This window comes from Sturnira hondurensis, unplaced genomic scaffold, assembly GCF_014824575.4.
Source record: "Sturnira hondurensis isolate 20B ecotype Veracruz unplaced genomic scaffold, ASM1482457v3 Scaffold0018097, whole genome shotgun sequence".
Taxonomy (NCBI): domain Eukaryota; kingdom Metazoa; phylum Chordata; class Mammalia; order Chiroptera; family Phyllostomidae; genus Sturnira; species Sturnira hondurensis.
Window position 1 is genome coordinate 3,435,775 of NW_028090728.1, and position 20,844 is coordinate 3,456,618.

A 20,844-nucleotide genomic window follows, 5' to 3' on the forward strand; every position below is an offset into this window, starting at 1 on the left:
TCATACTTATACACATTGAAAATGATTACCACAATAAGTCTAGGTAACATCCTTCACCATACATCATTATAAATTGTTTTCTTCTAATAAGTTTTATAATTTACTCTCCTAGCAACTTTTAAATATGCAATACAATATGTGACCTATAGTCACCATGCTGTGTATTACATGCCCATGACTTACTGTATTTTTTGGACCCATAAGATGCACCCAGGTTTTAGAGGAAGAAAATAGAAAAATATTTTTTAATGCAAAAAATGTAAAATATTTAATAGCATAATATTTCACCAACGTAAATGTAAACAGAACTCACCAGCAGTATTAACAACCATTATTCCTCACAGATTTGTTGGGGGTTGCAAAATGCATCCTGTATTTTGAAAAATATGCTACTTATTTTGTGACTGGAAATTTGTGCCTTTTAACCTCCTTTACCTATTTTGCCCACTACTCGTGATCTACCTCTAGCAACCACCAATCTGTTCTCTTAAAGTATGAGCTACTGTTGTTTGATTGTTTTTGTTTTTATGTTTTACATGTAAGTGAAGTCATACAGTATTTTTTTTCTCCGACTGACATATTCATTTTGCATAATACCCTCTTGGTCCATCCATGTTTTTGCAAATGGTAAGATTTCATTCTTTTTTATCGCTGAGTAATATTCTGTTATATATATGTACCAAAACTTTTTTATCCATTCACCTATTGATGGGCACTTGGATTGCTTCCAGATCTTGGCTGTTCAATACTGCATTGCACATATAAGGGCATATTTTTTTCTTTTAAAAATTGTCTTATTTTTAATTACAGTTTACATTCAATACTACTTTTGCTAGTACACAGCATAGAGGTTAGAAAATCATATACTTTACCAATGGTTCCCCCTGGTATTTCCTGTATCCACCTGGCACCATACAGTTATTACAACATTATTGATGATGTTCCCTATGCTGTACTTTACATCCCCGTGACTATTTTGTATCTGCCAGTTGTAGTTCTTTTTATTTATTTATTTATTTATCTTAGAGGGGAAGGGAAGGAGAGAGAGAGAGAGAGAAATATCAATGTATGGTTGCCTCTCATTCCCTGCCGGGAACCGGGAACCAGGAACCGGGAACTGGCCTGCAACCCAGGCATGTGCCCTGACTGGGAATTGAACTTCTATCGTGTGGTTCGCAGGCCCACGCTCAATCCACTGAGCTACACCAGCCAGGGCTGCCAGTTGTAGTTCTTAATTCCTTATCTTTTTTATCCAGTCCCCCACCTACTTCAACTCTCTGGTATTTTTTTCAATTAAAGTTTCCTCAGACATATATCCAGAAGTGGAATTAATAGGTAATGAGGCAGCTCCATTTTTAATTTTTTTGAGGAAACTTCATACTATTTTTCATAGTGCTGCACCAATCTGCATTACCACCAACAGGTAATAAGGGTTCCCTTTTCTCCACATCCTCCCAGCACTTGTTTTTGTTGGTTTATTGATGATAGCCAGTATGACAGGTGTGAAGTGGTATCTAGTTGTGGATTTCACTTGCATGTCTCTGATGAGTAGTGACATTGCACATCTTTTCATATGTCTATTGTCCAGTTTTATGTCCTCTTTGGAGAAGTGTCCAGGTCCTCTGCTCATTTTATAATTGCATTTTTGGGGGAGGGTACTGAGTTGTCTGAGTTTTTATAAATTTTGGATATTAACACCTTATCAGATGTACCACTGGTGAATATGTTTCCCCCTTTAGTGGATAGTCTTTTCATTTTGTTGATGATTTTCTTTGCTGCACAAAAGCTTTTTAGTTTAATGTAGTCCCATTTGTTATTTTTGTTTTGTTTCCCTTGGCTGCCATGATACATCAGAAAAAATATTACTAAGAGAAATGTCTGAGATTTTACTGCCTATGTTTTCTTCTGGGATTTTTATAGTTTTGAGTCTATCTTTTAAGTCATTAATCCATTTTGAGTTTACTCTTGCATATGGTGTAAGAAGGTGGCCTAGTTTTATTTTTATTTTTTGCACATATCTGTCCAAATTTCTGAACACCATATATTGAATACAATATCTTTACCCCACTGTATACTTTTGTCTCCTTTGTCAAGTATTATTTGCCTATAAAGCCATGGGTTTATTTCTGGACTCTCTATTCTGTTCCATTGATCTATATTCTGTTTTTGTGCCAGGACCATGCTGTTTTTTAAAAAGAGATTTTATGTATTGATTTTTAGAGAAAGAAGAGGGAAAAAGTGAGGGAGAAATTTTCATGTGAAAGAAACAGCAATTTGTTGCCTCTTGCATCATATGCAGATACTTCTTCCTTTTCAATTTGTGTGCTTTTTATTTCTGTTTCTTGTCTGATTGCTGTGGCTAAGACTTTCATTACTACAATATGTGGAATAAGAGTGGTGAAAGTGGACTTCCTAGTCTTATTCCTGAATTTAAGGGAAATACTTATAGTTTTTGCCTATTGAGTATAATGTTGGGTGTGAGTTTGACACATGTGCCTTTATTGTATTGAGGTATGTTCCCTCTATTTCCACTTTGTTGAGGATTTTTCTCATAAATGGGTACTGGGTCTCATTGAATGCTTTTTTTTCATCTGTTGATATGGTCATGTTTTTAACCTTTATTTTGTTTATGTGGTGTATCACATTTATTGATTCGTGGATATTGTGCCAACCCTTTCATCCCAGGAATAAATCCCACTTGATCATGGTGTATGACTTTAATGCATTGCTGGATTGGTTGGCTAATATTTTGTTGAGGATTTTAGCCTCTATGCTCATCAGGGATATTGGCCTATAATTGTTTTCTTTGTAGGGTCTTTATCTGATTTTGGAATTAGGATAATTCCAGCCTCATAAAATGAACTTGGGAGTCTTCCCTCCTCTTGAATTGTTGGGAATAGTTTGAGAAGGATAGTTAGGTCTTTGAGTATTTGGTAAAATTCGCCTGTGAAACCATCCAGTCCAGGACTTCTGTTTGTTGGGAGTTTTTTGATTACTGCTTCAATTTCACTAGTTATAATCTCTCTGTTCAGATTCTCTGATTTTTTCTGATTCAATTTTAGAAGATTGTATGTTTCTAGAAGTTTGTCCATTTCTTCCACATTGTCTAATTTGTTGGCATATAGATCTTACTATTTTCCTACAGTCCTTTGTATTTTTGATGTCAGTTGTTACTTCTTTTTCATTTCTGGTTTTATTTATTTGATTCTTCTCTTTTTTTCTTGATGATTCTGGTTCAAGGTTTATCAATCTCATTTATCTTTTCAATAAACCAGCTCTTGGTTTCATTGATGTTTTGTATTATTCTTGTAGATCCATTTTGTTTCTTTCTGCTCTGATTTTCATTATTTCCTTTCTTCTACTCACTTTGGACTTTTTTGTTAGTCTTTTTAAAGTTTCTTTAGTGTACATTTATATTATTTGAGGTTTTTCTTGTTCCCTGAGGTAGGCCTGTAATGCTATGAATTTCTCTTTTAAGACCTGCTTTTGTTGTGCCCCATAGATTTTGGGTTGTTGCATTCTAATTTTTATTAGTTTCAAGGTATCTTTTGATTTATTCCTTGATCTCATTGATTGTTTAGTAATATGTTATTTAGCCTTCATGCCTTCATGTGTTTTTCAGTTGGTTTTTATTTGTGATTGATTTTTAGTTTCATACTGTATGGTCAGAAAAAAATGCTTGATATGATTTCAGTCTCCTTAAGTTTATTGAGACTTGTTTTGTGTCCTAACATGTGGTCTAGTCTAGAAAATGTTCCATGTGCACTTGAAAAAAATGTATGTTCTGCTGCTTGGAGATGAAATGCTCTGTAGATATCAATTAAAATCATCTGCTCTAGTCTGTCATCTAAGCCCTCCATTTCCTTGTTGATTTTCTGACTGGAAGATATCTCTATTGATGTCAGTGGGTTGTTCAAGTCCTCTATGGTAACAGTATTACTGTCCTTCAGTATTTGCTTTGCATATTTAGGTGCTCCTATATTGGGTACATAAATGTTTACAAGGATTACATAATTTTGAATTGCTCCCTTTATCATTATGTAGTGTCCTTCTTTGTCTCTTACTACACCCTTTGTTTTAGTGTCAATATTGTCAGATACAGGTATTGCTGCTCCAGCTTTTAAAACATTTTTATTTGTAGGGAATATTTTTTCTATCTTTCTTTAGTATTTCCTAAAATACTTTTAATCTGTGTGTATCTCTCATTCCAATGTGGGTCTCTTTTAGATAGCATATACGTGGCCTGTCCAGAAAGTATCCAGCCATATAATATGAGAAATAGAAACATTTATTGAAGATACGAGGAATATTGTGCATAGGACGATGATGCCTCAGTCCCCGTTCAAAGTAGGCATTGTGGGGTTCTCCCAATCACCATCAGCTGCTCCATCGTATTTTTCTTGAACCTCATTGACGGCCTAAAATCTCTTCCCTTTCAAAGGTTATTTTAGTTCTGGGAAAAGCCAGGAGTCACAGGGGGCCAAAGCTGGGCTGTAGCGGGCTGAGTCTCCTGGGTGGTTTGGTGTTTTGCCAAAGTCTCTGCATGAGACATGATGCATGAGCAAGTGCATTATTGTGATGAAGCTGCCAATCACCAAGTGCCCATAGTTGTGGCCTCTGAATCATCTGAATAGTTTCCACGGAGGAATGTTCAAGCTTAACACAAAACTTGATGCAAATTAGTTACTCTTCTTAGTCATTTTGAATGCAACAGCTACACAGTACGCATGCTCACTCAACAGCATTTACCACCCCCACTGACTGGTATAGTGAAGTTGTCATTGTCATTCTAGTCCACTCTCCTTGGCTGCCAGGTTACATTGATGTCACTCAAACCATTCTTGTTATATTAACAATGACTGGACTTCTTCTGGACAGGCATCATATACATTCCTATGTCTTTGCAGCATTATTTATAATAGCCAAAATATGAAAGCAACCCAAGTGTCCATCGCTAGATGATTGTATAAAGAAATTGTGGTACATATATACAATAGAATATCACTTGGCCATAAAAAAGAATGAAATCTTACCATTTGCAACAACATGGATGGATTTAGAGAGTATTATGATAGCTGAAATAAGTGAGAGAAAGACAAATGCCATATGATTTCACTTTATGTGGAATCTAAAGAACACTGTAAATGAACAAATAAAACAGAAATAGACTCAGAGAGAACAAACTGATGATTACCACATGGATGGGGATGTTGGGGACTGGGTGAAAAAAGCAAAGAGATTAAGAAGTACAAGTAGTAGTCACAAAATAGTCATGGGGATGTCAGTACAGCATAGGGAATATAGTCAATATTGTATTAACTATGTATTTTGCCAGATGGGGACTAGACTTATCAAGGGGGTCACTTTGTTAATTATATCAGTGTCTAATCATTATGCTGTACACCTGAAAGTAATATAAAATAATATTGAATGCCAATGTAATTGAAAAAAATTAAGTAAAAATTTTAAAAGATGCTAATTTATATATAGCAGCACAGCTCCAGTTGGACAGGGAAAGTCTTCATCCTATTGATTGAAATAGGATCCCAGGAACTCCGTTATAAGGGCTGTTCAGATGGCAGGGACCACCAGTACCGATGTGCTTTTTCTGCTTCACCCCCACAGCAGTGCCTTTGTTGGGTTTCTGTCCAGAGACCAGGGCCTCCAGAGTGTGATCACTCCAGCATCTTTGCTTTCTAGACCATATTGGAAATCAAAATTGTTTTTTGAGTCAAGATGTCTAGTAGCCAGCATAAGTACTGTGTTTTTGTGTTTTATTTTATTTTTTTAGGAGACTTCTGGTTTGCAGTCATAAAGTGCTGTGTTTAAAAACTGCACTAAGACTGACTCATAGTGAATGGTTAGCCCCAGCAGCGTGCTCTTGTGTTGGTAGCCGCCCTGCAGGGTCTGAAGCTGTGCGTGTCCCCGCTCTCCTACTTTCTGAAGCAGGACTGCACGTTGCTGTGGAGCACTGCTCTCTTTCAGTTTGGTTTCTCTTCCAAGGACCAGACATTCAGGAGCCTGGTCTGAAGTGTTCTCCAGCCTTCCTTTTGGTTTTATTTTAACTAATACCAGGCTGGCCTCCTGGAAACGCAGTCCTAAGGCTGGCATCCCCAAATACAGCCTCCAGTGGCTTGTTCCAGCATTCCAGGGAGGGCTTGCTGATCTGCTGGTCTCCCCTGGCCTCTAATCTACATCACACGGCCCCAGCTCAAAAGACCAGAGAAGAGGCAGGTGCTGGGACCCACCACTGTCACAGCAGCTGCCATCTGAGGTGGGATCATTTTCTTTTTTTCTAGTTGAAGACAGCCTTAGCAGCTGCTTCTTATTTGCTACATACCAAAACAGAGCAGCTTTACTCTGCTTTACTTTGTGAAAATAGATACCTATTTTCAGATATGGGTCATAAGCATGGCCCATAGCTATGTCACCTTTTATAGTCAGCTGTTTCAAGCTAATTGTCAATTATGACATATAAGATTGGGGAGAGGTGTGTGGGAATGAGATCTGGACCGCTCTTGGTAACACTGAGCCATTCCTGCTGCACGATTGTCCACGCTGCTTTCCAGGTAGACACTGTCTCTGCCCTTTAACCTGATTTTCTTGTGTATAATGTGGCAAATTACTTCATGACTAAGCCTTGCAGACCTGAAATCATTATTAGTTTCTTTTTTTTATAAAGATTTTATTTATTTATTTATCTTTAGAGGGGAAGGAGAGAGGGAGAGAAGCATCAATGTATGGTTGCCTTTCGTGCGTCCCCTGCTGGGAGTTGGCCTGCAGGGAACTGGCCTGCAACCCAGGCATGTGCCCTGACTGGGAATCGAACCTCGATCCTCTGGTTCGCAGGCCTGTGCTCAATCCACTGAGCCACGCCAGCCAGGGCTCATTATTAGTTTTTAACCTTGAAAGGTTTTCAGATTCCCTCCTTCAGTTTTCAGATGTGTCTGTCAGTGATTTGATTTCTGTGGTTTCTAGGTAGATGCCAACAATCTGTTTTATATTAATAATTCAGTTTAAAAAATTTTTATGACTGGCTGAGAGAAGAAGGAATATTAGGAACAGGTTTCATCTGTGAAATGTAATGTCAGAATTTTGACTGAAGTATGAGGAGGGGACAAATGGCATAAGAGAGGACATTTCTGCTCAGCTGATTTCTTGTTTCTAGTTTGAGGTTCTGAAAGCCCTTTTAAAGAACTCAGTGGAAAATAAGAGAGCAGCTGAATTGCGAATCACAATGAGGAGCCATAGACTTACTGGCTGCCCAAGCCCAAGTAACAGTCACCTGAGAAGGAACTTTTTACCTTTACACTCTTTTAACTCTGCCATAGTCTTGATATATGAAAACCCCAACATATGGGCTTAGTGTGTGAATACCTGAACTCTAACTTCCTTGTGCCAGTTGGTGTGGTTCATGATGTAAGGTCATGCCACAAGGTACTTTCCTGCCAGTTAAAGGTGGTTGTGACTGCAAGTGCTGCCTGACCTTGCAGACAGTTCCCTCCGTGAGTCTAGACCACCTGTGACCTACAGATTCTGTTCAAAGCGGGGCTAGCTCACCTTCTTTTATTGATCCCCTCTCTCTCTGTCTCTCTAGGTCTGTCCTGCTTTCCCATGTGGCTCATAGTGGTCCCTTCTTTCTATAGGCTGATCTCAAAATGCTGGAAATCATGAGTAAGATTTTTTCCCAGCTCCTTTTGGTACCGTTCATCTCACCTTCCTAGTTATATCTGAAACTAGTAGTTAAAAGGCCTTTGATATAAAATGAAAAATTTATAAACATATTAAAGTTCTTATATGTCATTTTCATAGGAAAAAAGGCCTCCTTTGAACTTGCTTTACATAGGAAACTTGTTTCCTAACTTGAGTTGTGGCCAGCCAAGGACACAATTGCTTTCTTCCACTTTGGAGCTGTCGTTTTTCCTTGGAGAAGGCCCCCAGGTGCTGAGTTATCTCTGGTCTTGGCTCTCTTGGCCATCTTGACTGACAAGGGTGAGACAGGGAGGAGTTGACCCCACTGACTCTAGATAGAGCCTAGGAAGCCCTGGGGCCCTGGGGCACAGCGGTGCGACCCCATGCACTGCAGAGTGGAATAAAAGTTGGGAAGACTTTAAGAATTTGAAAAACTCCCAGGAAGAAATGACATTGCCTATGTGACCAGCTTAACCTGGTCAGGGAAGTTACCCTGAAATTGCACCTGATTCTCTGAAATAAATGGCCTACTCTGGGGTGTCCTTTCCCACCATCACCATCCTGTGTTAGCTGATGAGAATCAGTGCTCATTTCTCATTTACTTTGCATTCTGATTCCTTAAAACCTGTGTGTCAGACTGCACACAGGTGTGTGCCGCGCCCACAGAAAGCTGGCCCAGGGCTCAGGGATGGATTTCTTTACCTGGTTCCATATTTGCCTTGTGCAAAGTGGTCCCCAGGGCTAGGAAATCATGGCCAGCATGCAGTGTTGGGTCAGGTGCTCAAGGCATCCCAGAAGTGTGCAAGACAGTGTATAATTTTCTTTTCTCCTTTATGTCATAGATTATTGGCTCGGGTTTAAATAGGTGTGTGCAAGTGCATTCTGTTAGAACCTGGACTTATTTTCCAGTGTGGGGCCTTGTGTGGGGCAGTTTATTTGTATCCCGCCCTTCCCGGGTGCCGGGAAACCGAGGAGAGGGGTAGTTTGAAAGCTTGTCTGGTCTCTCCGGTCTGTGTTGGCCTCATGGCTGTTAGGGCAGCCACAGTGTCTGACAACCATGGGGTATGGAATCCTGGCTTTTGACAGAGCACTTTTTTTTCCTGTTTGTTAATTTAATTAAATTAAAGATGTGAAGGAATAAAAGTTTAAAACTATGGAGAAGTGTATGTTCAGTGAGTGTTCTTTCTTTGGGAGAAACCAGTTCTCATAAACTAGGGACTCTTTCAGACAACCTTGGAAGCCCAATAGCTGAGAAACTGACTCCTGGGCCAGAAGCCAGCAGCTAGTTGGGCTGTAAGGGTGCTGACCACAGCCAAAGTTGCCGAGCGCTTACCCTGCACCAGGGACCCTGCACATTATTTCCAATCCTGATGCGTCTGACCTCGTAACCTCCGGTCTGGCCTTCCTTTTACAGACGAGGGTACTGCTGCTCAAAGCCCTGAGGACCCTTACCAGGCTGGAAAGTAGCTGAACTGGGTGTGAACCCAGATAGGGTGGGTTCGTCCTTGTGACCCCTACACTGCTAGCCCTGGGAAGGCTCCCAGCAGCACCTGCAGACCGGAAGAGTGGTAGAGGCTCTGGTGCTTGGTGTCAGCCAAATTTTTTAGTATTTCTCAGGTGCCAGCTAAAGGGTCCTAGCATTTACCCTGGGATTCAGCTTGGGTTATGGGCCAGGACCCCTGAGCTTCCTGCTGGGGACAGGGGTGGTGCTGTTAGTACCCAGGTAGAGTCTGACACTTCAAAATCCACTTTAATTACCCGTTCATCTAACTGTAGGGTTGGCACAATGTAGGGTGAAAATGAAATGCATTCACTTAGCAGACAGTGGATGGGGGCTTTCAGAAGTAAATTAAGTGGAGGTCGATGGAAAACAGTATTTTTACAGCTGTTTATCCAAGAATGTTAATTTTTTTAATCCTCGCTCAAGGGTATGTTTATTGATTTGAGAGAGCTCAGGAGAGAGGGAGAGAGAATCACACACACACACACACACATCAATGTGAGAGAGAAACATTGATCGGTTGACTCCTGTACGTGCCCCAACCAGGGATCAAACCTGCAACCCAGGTCTGTGTCCTGAACAGAAATCAAACCTGTCACCTTTTGGCGTACAGGATAGTACTCCAACCAACTGAGCCACCCGGCCAGGGTGAATGTTAACTTTTTGATGGTGAATGAGAATTTAGGTGTATTTGGAAAGGCAGGTGAAAAATCAGACTAAATACTAACTGTCTGAGTTGTTAGTTCAAATTTGAGCAGAACCCTTTTGCCTTGAAACAGTTCAGAACAGCTCATCCTGAGCCTAAATTTTAAGATCAGAGTAACTAGGGAGGTAGGGGGTCCCTGCTGGTCTTGAGTGGGCTTGAGATTCACATAGCTGATGTTGCCTTGGGGCAGGAAGCAGGAATATATATTTTTTAAATGAGGAGTTGAAGAGATGGAACATTTAGTAGGTGGGTGAGAGTTTTACCTAGTTACTTCCAATTTGCTGAATAATTGGATGCTTTAGGCTGCTTCACAGGAACCTTGCCCTTGGTTCCCATCCTCTTCCTTCCTGAAGAGAATCCTGTGCTCACAACATCACAGCCCTGGAGGTGGACCAGGGGTGGACCTTTGAGTAATAGACTCTGGCCCACCTGCCCAGTGTCCTCACAGGGCTTTTCTTTCAAAGTGACCAACATTGTGTTGCTCCTCACTAACTCACCCTTGACCTTTATTTAACCTCACATTGTCCCCTCTTAGCTCTTGTTGCTTTTGGCTAGGGACATTGGTGAGTAATGGCAAAGGCTTGGAGGAGTAAGGAAATTAGGGGCAGTTGTGGGAGACACTGATATGTTTCCTAAGAATTGACCTCATACTGTTGTGTAAACACCTGTGGCTCCTGGTTTTCTTTGGCTGCCTGTGGGTCACCAGTGACAGCTAAGTGAGAATGTGCCCGGGGCACTACAGGGCGGCCTGCTCGGCAGCCTGCGTCAGTGCCTGTGCTTGGCCAAGGGAAATGCAGTGAGCTGGACTCCCTCTGGGTGTCCGTAAGGCCTGTGGCTGGGAGCACACTTGTGGACCATCCCAGATACCATCCATCTGCTCAGGGAGGGGTAGAAGGGTTGGTATGGTTTTCTTTGTCCTTTAAAAAAAATCTAGTTTCACAAATATCCAGAAATTTAAAATGAGAATAGGTATTACTTAAGTCTCCCAAAACAGGTTTCTGAAGGAGAATCAGGTGAGTACGGACATGCTCGTCCTGGCCACTGCACACCTCTGAGAGGTATCGTCAGGTGTGCAGCAAGCGATCTGCTCGTGCCCATGCAGAGAGAGAGTGTGGCACCCCAGGGCTGAACTCAGAGCTGAGGTCCTCACAAGAGATCTGGGCTCTGTGTCACACTAACAGGAAGAGGGTTGGCAATTGTCTTGAGTTCTCCCATTTTGTCATTAATTTAAATTTATTTGTTTTTGGTTCTTCTAGGAAGTGTCTGCTGACAGTGAGGGTCATGACTTCCATGGCCATTCTGCCCCTGCTGTTTGGCTGTGTGGGCATCTTCAGCCTCTTCAAGCTGCTACAGCGCGTGTGGATGAAGGCCAGGATCCAGGATGCTGTGGTGGTCATAACAGGTGCCACCTCGGGACTGGGGCGAGGTAGGTCCTGGAGGCGGTGTTTGCAGGGGAAGGAAGGCCAGCCTGGGCTTGGGGAGCAGCTCAGCTACTCAGGGACCACAACACAGATGCAACTAAGTGAAGTAGGTTGGTGAGTTGGGAACAAGAGTATGTTGCCATCCTCTATCCAGCTGGTAAAAGCAAGAGCTTGAGGGCAATGAGACTTTTCAGCATTCGTGTGGGTGGCATAGGCTAGTGAGGAAGGCCATAGTAGACTGGAGCCTGCACGTCCGACCTAGGGGGCAGCCTTGCTCAGCTGCAGCTGGTTGTTGAAATCGGGCTTTTACGTGAAGGCTCCCAATTTTTAAATGTTGACAACTAATTACTTCCTTCAGGGCCAAAAAAGACTGCCTTTTCCTGGATTCAGCCAGCATGCCTGGTTTATGGCCTTTTGTTGACTAGCTGAGCCTCCAGCTGTACCCTGGCCACAACCTTGGAAGGGCTGGATACAGGATGAGTGAGGCCTCAGCTCATCGGGTTCCCCAGCTTAGTCCCGTTCCAGTTTGGGGAGCACGCTGAGCTGCTAGATCCCGAGAATTGTGCTCTGGACACAGGTCCAGAGCCAGTTGCTGCCCCTCCTCCCAATACAAATGACTCTGTAGAGCTGTCGTCATTTCCCTTCCAAACATGTGTATTGACTTTGGCAGTGAAGGGGAGAAATGCATGTCACCCCACAATATGCCATGTTGGCATATTATTTTGAATGAAAGGTATTTAAGAAACAGCTGGTGTGAGAAGGACAGGACTCTCTGAGCCTCCTCTGTTCCCTTGGAAACAGAATGCACCTCCCCTGTGAAAGTGCCCTCTCTGATGTAGTCAGTGGTGCCAGGTGGGCACTGGAAACATCAGGGAGCAGGGAGACACCGGTGGAGCATGTGATTATCTGGCCACTATGCTGTACACATGAAACTAATACAAAATAATGAATGTAGACTGTGATTGAAAAATATTTTTAAAAATGCCCTCACTGGTGTGGCTCACTGGGTTGAATGGTGGCCTGCTGTGGGGGCGACTTTCCTCACAAGTCCCCCCGTGTGCCATGGATGAGAGTAAACATGACTGAGACATGATCTGCTTGGGGAGGAGAGGCGGCCAGTTTTCCAGAGGAAAAAGGCCTTGAGCAGTGGCCAGTTTCTCAGGGGAAAAAGGCGTTGAGCCCCTTCCCCCAAGGGCTTTTATTGGGTTATAATACACAGGAATACAGGGCAGCAAGGATCAAACAGTAGATAATATTTCAAAGAAATCTGAGGGTTTAGTTAAAGTCAGAGTCTATCAGGAAGAGAGTTTTAGGGTTTCCTGCTCCAACCCTTAACATATGAATGAAAGCACTCTTAGCAGAGCAGATTTCACAGGTTTATCAGGAAGCCTTTGTGATGCCAGATTTTCCCCCCAGGACACGCTCTAGCAAGGCAAGGAGCTGCACCTCTCCCCATCAGGTATTCAGGCTTAAGGGGATTAGAGCCCAGAAGTGCTTCTCCCAGAGAACATGGGGACTCAGGCTATGTCAAAGCCAGGAGGCAAGAGTCCATTGCTTTTTGTTGCAGCCCCTTGGTCCTTCCATGAAGGCCTCCCAAGCGATCGTGTTTGGCCTAGGTTGCCCCTCCTCTGAGGGGACTTACCCATCAATGACTTCCGACCATGTTTTGGGGGCAGGGAGGAAACAGAGGCAGCATTTGCTACCAGCGACAAGCTTTGTCTCCTGTGGCTCGCATTCCAAAGATCACTGACTGATCCTTAGCCACAGGGGGTAGAGTTACAATTCCTGAAACCAGGCAGAGCGGTCCACAACAGCCTTTGAACCAGAGGGTTGGCCAGGTTTGATCCCCAGTCAAGGCACATACCTGGGTTGAGGGCCAGGTCCCCAGTAAGGGGAGTGTTAGTGACAACCACACAGATGTTTTTCTCCCTCTCTTTCTCCCTCCCTTCCCCTCTCTCTAAAATTAAATAAATGAAACCTTAAAAATAAAAGGTGCCTTCCCTGTATCAGAAAGTAGAAGGCATCTTTATCATGAGAGATGGTAAATTCAAGGCCAAGAAGGCTGTATAAACAAACCTTGTTAAATCTTTGCTAATTTACTGCCCAAAGCTCAAACCCCTTGTCTTGTCAATTTTCACTAATTTATTTGTTTGTTTGTTTTTCATCTAAAAGGTACTAAAACTGCCTGCTCTGCTCACTTCTTATAGCCTCATATTTGTGTGTGGGGGATCCTGTACATACAAAATTAATTTTTTTCCCCTATTGATCTGTTACACCAATTTAATTATTAGACCAGCCATAGCACTTAGAAGAGAAGAAAAATGAAGTTTTCCTCTTCTACAGCAGAGCATACAGAGGGCCGACTCAGGTATTTGGCGTGGAGCCCCCTGCCCTTTGTCACATCGACACACACACGTCACATCCCTGCAGCACCCGCCCACACTGGAGCCCAGTTCCATGGGAGGCAGAGAAGTACCCCCAAACTATGGTGAACCCCCATTGCTGCACCTTTTGGCTGGTGATAGTACAGCTAGCACTGATGGAGCGCTTCCCATGTGCAAAGCTCTGGGCCAGGTGGGACAAACAGATGACAGACAGGGCTGTGTCCCTCGGGGAGCCTGCGATCTGACTGAAAGAGGCAGGCACCCGTCTCAGCACACTGCCGTTTCAGTGACGGGTCCTTCCCACCAGGCCCGGTGGGAGGAAGGTACATCTCTATGTGGAGCTTGTGCTTTGTATCACTGAATCCTTGCAGATTAGATGCAGAGAAGGTATGACTCGCCAGAAAGGGTGAAGCCAAGATTTAAACCCACGTCTGACTCTAGAACTCATTTTTGTCTCACTTGAGGGGAAGAGAGGAAGGGTGAAGCCCAGGGAGAGGAAGGGTGAGCCAGCAGGGAGGGTACTGCAGAGCCGGCCCAAGGCTAGGAACAGCATGGTTGTGCGGGGGCTGGTAAGCACTTGGGGTGTTGCAGGAGCTTGGAGGAGCAGATGGGGCTTCTGCTGCAGTCAGCCAGGGGGGACTGGGGAGGCTTTAGCTGGCATGGACCCCTTTGTATGCCATGCTGATGTTTACGTGAGGTCTCCGGGGGTGACCCCTGGGTCTGTCATTAGATACCCAGACGTACATTGGGACAGCTGCCTCCAAGCCCTTTACCACAGTTGGTCCTCTGACCTTACTTAGATACTATATATAGGGCAGTCACCAGATACTTCTCTTAATCTCGGAGAGAAGCATTTTTTTTTTTTTGAGTCCTTGAAGAGTATTTCAGAGTTGGCTAGAATGGAAAGGTATGGAATTGAGGGTGCTCCGATATGTGGATGTTTGAGAAGGACATTCAAGACAGGCATTGTTCTCTTCATTGTTCCACATTTCCTCTTCCAGACGCCAAGACTATAAAGGGGGTAGCAAATGTAATTGGGGAAAACCCTGCATGTATTTAGATAGATAGAAAGAATGTCAGCCATTTCCTGAATTCCAAATCACTCCAGTTATATTTGGCCCTATTCAACATCTTAGGGACAGGATTCCATATATCTCTTTCCCCTCCAGCCAGATAAAATAGGGCCACACTGACAAGCAGCCATTTCAGGTGCAGACATTCCTGCCGCCAATGGCCCGGGCATGCTGCTGTGAGGAGCAAGACCCAGCATCACCCTAGGTGGCTCTGTCCAGTGTTAGGGTGCAGGAGGTTCGAGTCACGTGCTGGACCTGTGACAGCTTCCTACAGTTCTCCTGTTTTGTATATTTATATTACATGCATTTGTCCTTATAAAGGGACAGAAGGCTCTGGAAGCCCACTTCAGCCAGCCTAAGCCCTGAAGCTGTGAGCAGTTGTCTTGAATGACAAAAGCCAATAGTGCAGGGGAGGCAGGGAAGATAGTACCTGGGACTCTTTCTTTTCCCTTGACTCTGCCTGCTTGTATCAGCTTTTTCAAAATGAAAGTGGAATCCTTCCAATCTGTTATTTTCATTTCTGTCACTCCCTACACAAACTAGTGTCTTTCCTTTTTGGCTCTGCTTGGAAGCAAAGCTTAAGCAGAAGGTAGGTGACCATTTCCCAGAAACTGTTTATACACCAGCATGCCTCCCTGGACCTGTGGTTCTGTGTCTGCACCCTTTAGTGCACCTCTTAAAATGCCCATCGTGTTGGTCAGGATGGGACAGAATGGGGCAAGGAAGCCAACAGAACTGGGAATTCCTAATCTTTGGGAATTATTTAGCAAACCAAATGAGTAGTTCTTGTCTCAGGAATGCTGGAGTCTGGCTTTGAAGCAGCCCACCTCCACTGCCCGCCCCCTCCAGCCCCTGCAGCCTTTGCTGCCCTGTTGAGAAGAACAACAGGGCAGGCAGAACAGTGTCTGTGACCCTGACCAAACCACCCAGGGACAGGCAGAGAGAGTGGGGGCTGCAGCTCTCTCTGGACTTGTGCCCTTTGTCGGGCTGAGTCAGTGAACAGATGAACCAGATCTTCAAAGACGATGACACAGAGCAAGTGAAAATGTGTTGATTTAGTACACTTAGCACCTCCTTCCAGAAGGCTCTACCTGGGGATATGCAGGGAGGTGCAGGGCTGGGTATGGCAAAGTGGAAGCTGTAGGAGAAGCGAAAGGCACAACAGAGTGCAGTGAAAGGGCTTTGCACCCTGAGGCCTTCCAGAGGTCAAAAGTTCCTCTCTTCCTGGAGGATCCTAGAATTTCTTCTCAGAATAAAGGTTTGGAAACCTTTTAAGTTTAAGGAATTTTGGCACTTTTGTGGAGGAAGTACACTCTGCCCGGACCCTCCCACCTTCCTACCTCATCGAGAGAAAGTGAGAGCCTTGATCCCTCAGCCCTCTTGGAGCAGCTCCGGGGCAGCCCTGTCCCTTCTGTGAGCCAAGGGGGCACTGAGCCACCCCGGACCACCTCGGCTTCTCAGACTCAGTCTGGGACACTGGTTGGCTCGGGGCTGAGGGCCCTGTCTGTGTGTTACAGAACAGGGCCAAGGGGGTACGGTATCCTCTTACCGAAGGGACCCCTCACTAGGTTTGCTTGTCTGCCACCAGAGGAAAGATGGCTCTCGAAGCCAGAGATTTGTGAAAAGGAAATGTTTATTTAAAGATATACAGGCTTAAAGTAGTGACCTAATGCCTCCATTAAAATATCAAAGTCCTTTAGGATACCCACAGCCGCACAGTGCTTCCTTCTCCCTCTGTCCTAAACTGGGGACCGTTTCTCAGGAAAAGAAGTCGACATCTGTGATTCAGGCTGCCAGCACCATTAGCTGTGTTGCCGTTTAGGATCTCCAGCTAATCCAAAGCCGTGTGGCACCTTCTCATGGTCCATTGGCCAAGAGTTCTTTCACCCTTTTTCTTCCAGGCAAAGTCTCTCCTGCTTCCTAGGCCACGTGGCCAAAGGAAGCACCCCAAAGCCACGTGGTCCTCTTCTACCAAAGCTGCAGGGGTCCCCACTCTGGCAAAGCTGCGGAGTTCTCCTCTTAATGGCTACCGTGTCTGGGTTTAAATCGCCGCGTCAGTCTTCCTCTGTACCCCCATTTCCGACTCCTCCTACAGTCATTTACACCTGCCAGCATTCCTGTATCGTTCCACGTTTAGTGGGCTGCCATTGTGAGCCTGGGCAGCTGTGTCCCCCCATGTCATGGAGCCAGTCTTCTCCAAGCTCTCATGCAGGTGCTGTAACCAGGGGGACCTGCCCCCCCAGTTACATCTTGGGTGGAAGTCACTTCCATCCCCTGGCTCAAAGCATGACCACAGCTATTTAACATGCCTGTGCAACCAGTTAAAAGTTATAGATATGTTAAATGACCATGCCAGAGGTTACCTGCAAAGCTGTTGCTGTTCAAACAGCTCTCAATGGCTCTGCTCCGTTTGTCCTTTCCCCCAACTCACACCTGTGGGGGGAAAGAGTGAGGACATCCTATATATCTTTAAAATATTTCCTGTACACCTTGAGTTCTGGACCCCGTTCCAAATCCCTATTTGGGCCCCCCTCTGGGCTGCACCCTGTAACATGTGCAGACCTGTTCGGGGGGGGGGGGGTGCTGTGAGGAGATGAAACCTTGGGTGAGGACAGGCAGTGCTTCTTTAAACCCTTGCATTTCAATTTTCACCAACAGTCAGTTTTTAGAGAATTTTAAAAGGCAGATTAGAAATACAAAAACAACACTTCTGTAGTACTTTTTTAAATGGTCATTGAGTCTACTTTAATTCATTCCATTCCAGTGCTGCTTTCCTCTTTCATCTTACATAAGAGGAAAGTGAGAAACACAGAGGTCGTAAATTAACCCAGGACCATAGAACCGGGAAGTGTGGGAAGTCAGGCAGAGTTGCACATAGGGAGTCTAGTCTGTTCTCTGGACCACTGGGCTGTAGTGGTTTTCATAAGCTGTCAATTTTCATAACATTTAGTCAGGACATGTATGGGGGGCAGGGCAAGCAAGAAACAAGAGGACCTCAACCTCTGCTCCAATTCCCTCCCGCTAGGTTAGCACAGCATACTGGTGGCCTCCCTTCCCTGCCCCTTCTCTTTGACCTCAGGGGGATTAAGTGGGACCCTTCCCAGGCTAGTCCTACTGAAGCTGCTCCACCACAGTGAGCACAGTCCCTTACTGAGATTTCAATGCAGGAGTTTGGAGGAGACAAGTCAGAGGTCCCTCCCGTCTGGCAGGGGAGCTGTGTCAGTGTGAGCACAGAGCCCGCTCCGTGTTGTGGGGAAGCTGGGCTGGGGAGGTGGAGAATGCTCATGCTGGCATTGAGAGAGCTGGGTCCTGCTACCAGAGACCCTGGAGAGCCCCCATGCCTGTCCTTCCACATCTTGGCCATTCAGCCTTTTTTTCCTAATTCTTGAGCTATCCCAGAATCCTCCTGATAAATCTCTTTTTGGTATTGCTGCAGTGTGAGTTGAGTCTCTTTCTTACCACAAAAAGAATGTTGACTAATAAAGGTGTTCAGATAGTTCTGGACTCCTCCTTGCCATAGTCTTAGTTGGTGTCCTCATTGTCACCTGGAATGTAATAAATGGTTCCTGTTCTCCTCAGTACAGCCTGGTCTTTTTCAGTCTCCTTCCTACCCCGCAGGAGGGCACCTTTTAAAATGCAGCCCCCCTTTAGAATCTTACGCTGTTGTAGGCACTCAGCAGGTTTCAGCTCTTTACTTGCCAGCCGTATTATTTCACAGCCAGCAAGGCTGATGAACTTTCCCAGCTGCACTGACTATGCTCCCTCAGGCACTTTGCAGACTCTGCTCCCTCTGCCTCTTGCACTCTCCAGGAAACAGCCTCTCAGGCCTCCCCAGCCCTTCTCAACACAGTCCTGTGTCCCCTGTGTTTCTCTAGAACCGTGTAAGCAGCCCCAGGAGGTAAGTACTTGTTGTATTCAAGTGACTTGGGAAACGGCTGGGTTGTGCTGAACACAGGCCTTGGCACACATGCTGCACTCAGCTCTTGCTGCATGTCACAGGCATATCGCTCGATCTTTCTGAGCTTTTTCAGCTGTGAAGATGGGGATAATGCTCACAGCGGGTTCAGAGCTAAAGCTGATTATGGAATGTTCTGGACATAGTACCTAACAAATCTGTCAACTGGTCCCTGTCTTTTTCTTGCCCTGTGGAGGTCTGTCACATCACCGAACACGATCTCTCCAAGGCAACAACAGCTCATCAAGCTCTGGACCCGATTCCTACATTCATGCCCGGGCCATAGCTAGGGCTAATATATATGTGTTCAGCGCATGTAGACACAATCCATGTTCTGAAATATTGGGCAGGTTTGAACTGCATTGGGGAAGAAGGGCACTGATTTTCCTCTCCCATCAATGTTTCCTTTTCTGCCTTTAGAATGTGCCAAAGTCTTCTATGCTGCGGGGGCTAAGCTGGTGCTCTGTGGCCGGAACAGGGAGGCCCTAGAAGAGCTCACCAGAGAACTTGCTGCTTCTCAGGCCACAAGGGTGAGCCCGGGGGTGTGTTGTCTGTGGGGGGGTACGTTTCATCTGCTGTGAGGGCGGCCTACTCCTGGGCTACTGGGCATGCAGGGCACCCACGTGGTCGCACTGTACTGGGAGGGGAGCAGGTCTCCACGACAAATTGGGCTCCACAGCCTGGGGAAGAACTGTCACATAGTTCAAATTACAACCCCACCACTTAACTAGCACTGCTCCCCTCCTCCCTTTTACCTGGCTAATACCCACTCATCCCTTTTGTTGTTGTTGTTGGGGCGGGGGAAATGACAGATCAGTGATGACTTAAAAATTTTAATTGTAGAAAAATAGACATGACAGATGTTTATCATTCTACGCATTTATAAGTGTACAACTCAGTCACAGTAATTACATTCACACTGTATGTAATTATCGCCACTGTCTATATACCCTAAACCTTTTCATCATCCCCAGCAAAAATTTGTACTCCTTAACCAAAAACAAAAACAAATACAAACGAAGCAAACAACTAGAACAGGAAAAGTACAATGTTTGTCCTCTTGGGTCTTATCCCTGTCTCCCCAGCCCCTGGAAACATCTGCTTTCTGTCTCTATGAATCTGCATATCCTATATGCCTCACATAAGTGGAAAAATACAATATTTGTCCTTTTGCATCTGGCTACTTCACTAAGCAGAATGTCTTCAAGGTTCATCCATATCGTAGCATGCATCAGAATTTCATTCCTTTTTACTGGCAGAAAAATATTCTATTGTATGTATGTACCATATTTTGTTTATCCATATATTTGTTCATGGCCACTCTAGTTGTGTCCACCTTTTGGCTGTTGTAAATGCTACAGTGAACATTGCTGTATGTGTATGAGTTAAGCCCCTGCTTTGAATTTTTTTTGGATATATACCTAGGAGTGGAAATTCTTGGTCAACTGGTAGTCTTATGTTGAATCATTTCAGGAATTGCCACAGTGTTATTCGCAGCAGCTATACCATTTATGTTCCTGCCAGCAATGCACAAGAGTTCCAGTTTCTCCACATCATAACCAACACTTACTTCTTTCTTTCTTTTTTTAATTATGCCCATCCAAGACTGACTTAATTTTTTGCATACTCTTTTTAATTTTTTATTCAACATAATTTTGTATTAGTTTCTTTATTTAATATATTTTATCAATTATGATATCACAGTTATCCCATTTTTTTCTCCCCTTTATTTCCCTCCACTCTGCACCCCACCCTCCCACTAGCATTCCTCCCGTAGTTCATGTCACAGGTCATACATTTAAGTTCTTTAGCTTCTCCATTTCCCATACTATTCTTAACCTCCTGCTGTCTATTTTGTACCTACCATTTATGCTCCTTATTCCCTGTGTCTTTTCCTCCATTTTCCCACTCCCCCTACCCACTGATAACCCTCCATGTGATCTCTATTTCTGTGATTGTGTTCCTGTTCTAGTTGTATGCTTAGTTCATTTTTGTTTTTTAGGTTCAGTTGTTGATAGTTGTGAGTTTGTTGTCATTTTACTGTTCATATTTTTGATCAACTTCTTTTTCCTAGATAAGTCCCTTGAACATTTCATATAATAAGGGCTTGGT

The 20,844-nt window shown here is 44.3% G+C and overlaps 1 protein-coding gene across 1 annotated transcript in view; it reads left to right on the forward strand.

Moving 5' to 3' along the window:
• DHRS7B (dehydrogenase/reductase 7B) overlaps window positions 1-20,844 on the forward strand; it is an 89,470-nt gene that overhangs the window by 40,592 nt on the left and 28,034 nt on the right. The window contains exons 3-4 of the mRNA XM_037068824.1: window positions 11,156-11,325; window positions 19,153-19,262. Coding sequence (XP_036924719.1) covers window positions 11,156-11,325; window positions 19,153-19,262 — 280 coding nt within the window. The remainder of the gene's footprint in view (window positions 1-11,155; window positions 11,326-19,152; window positions 19,263-20,844) is intronic.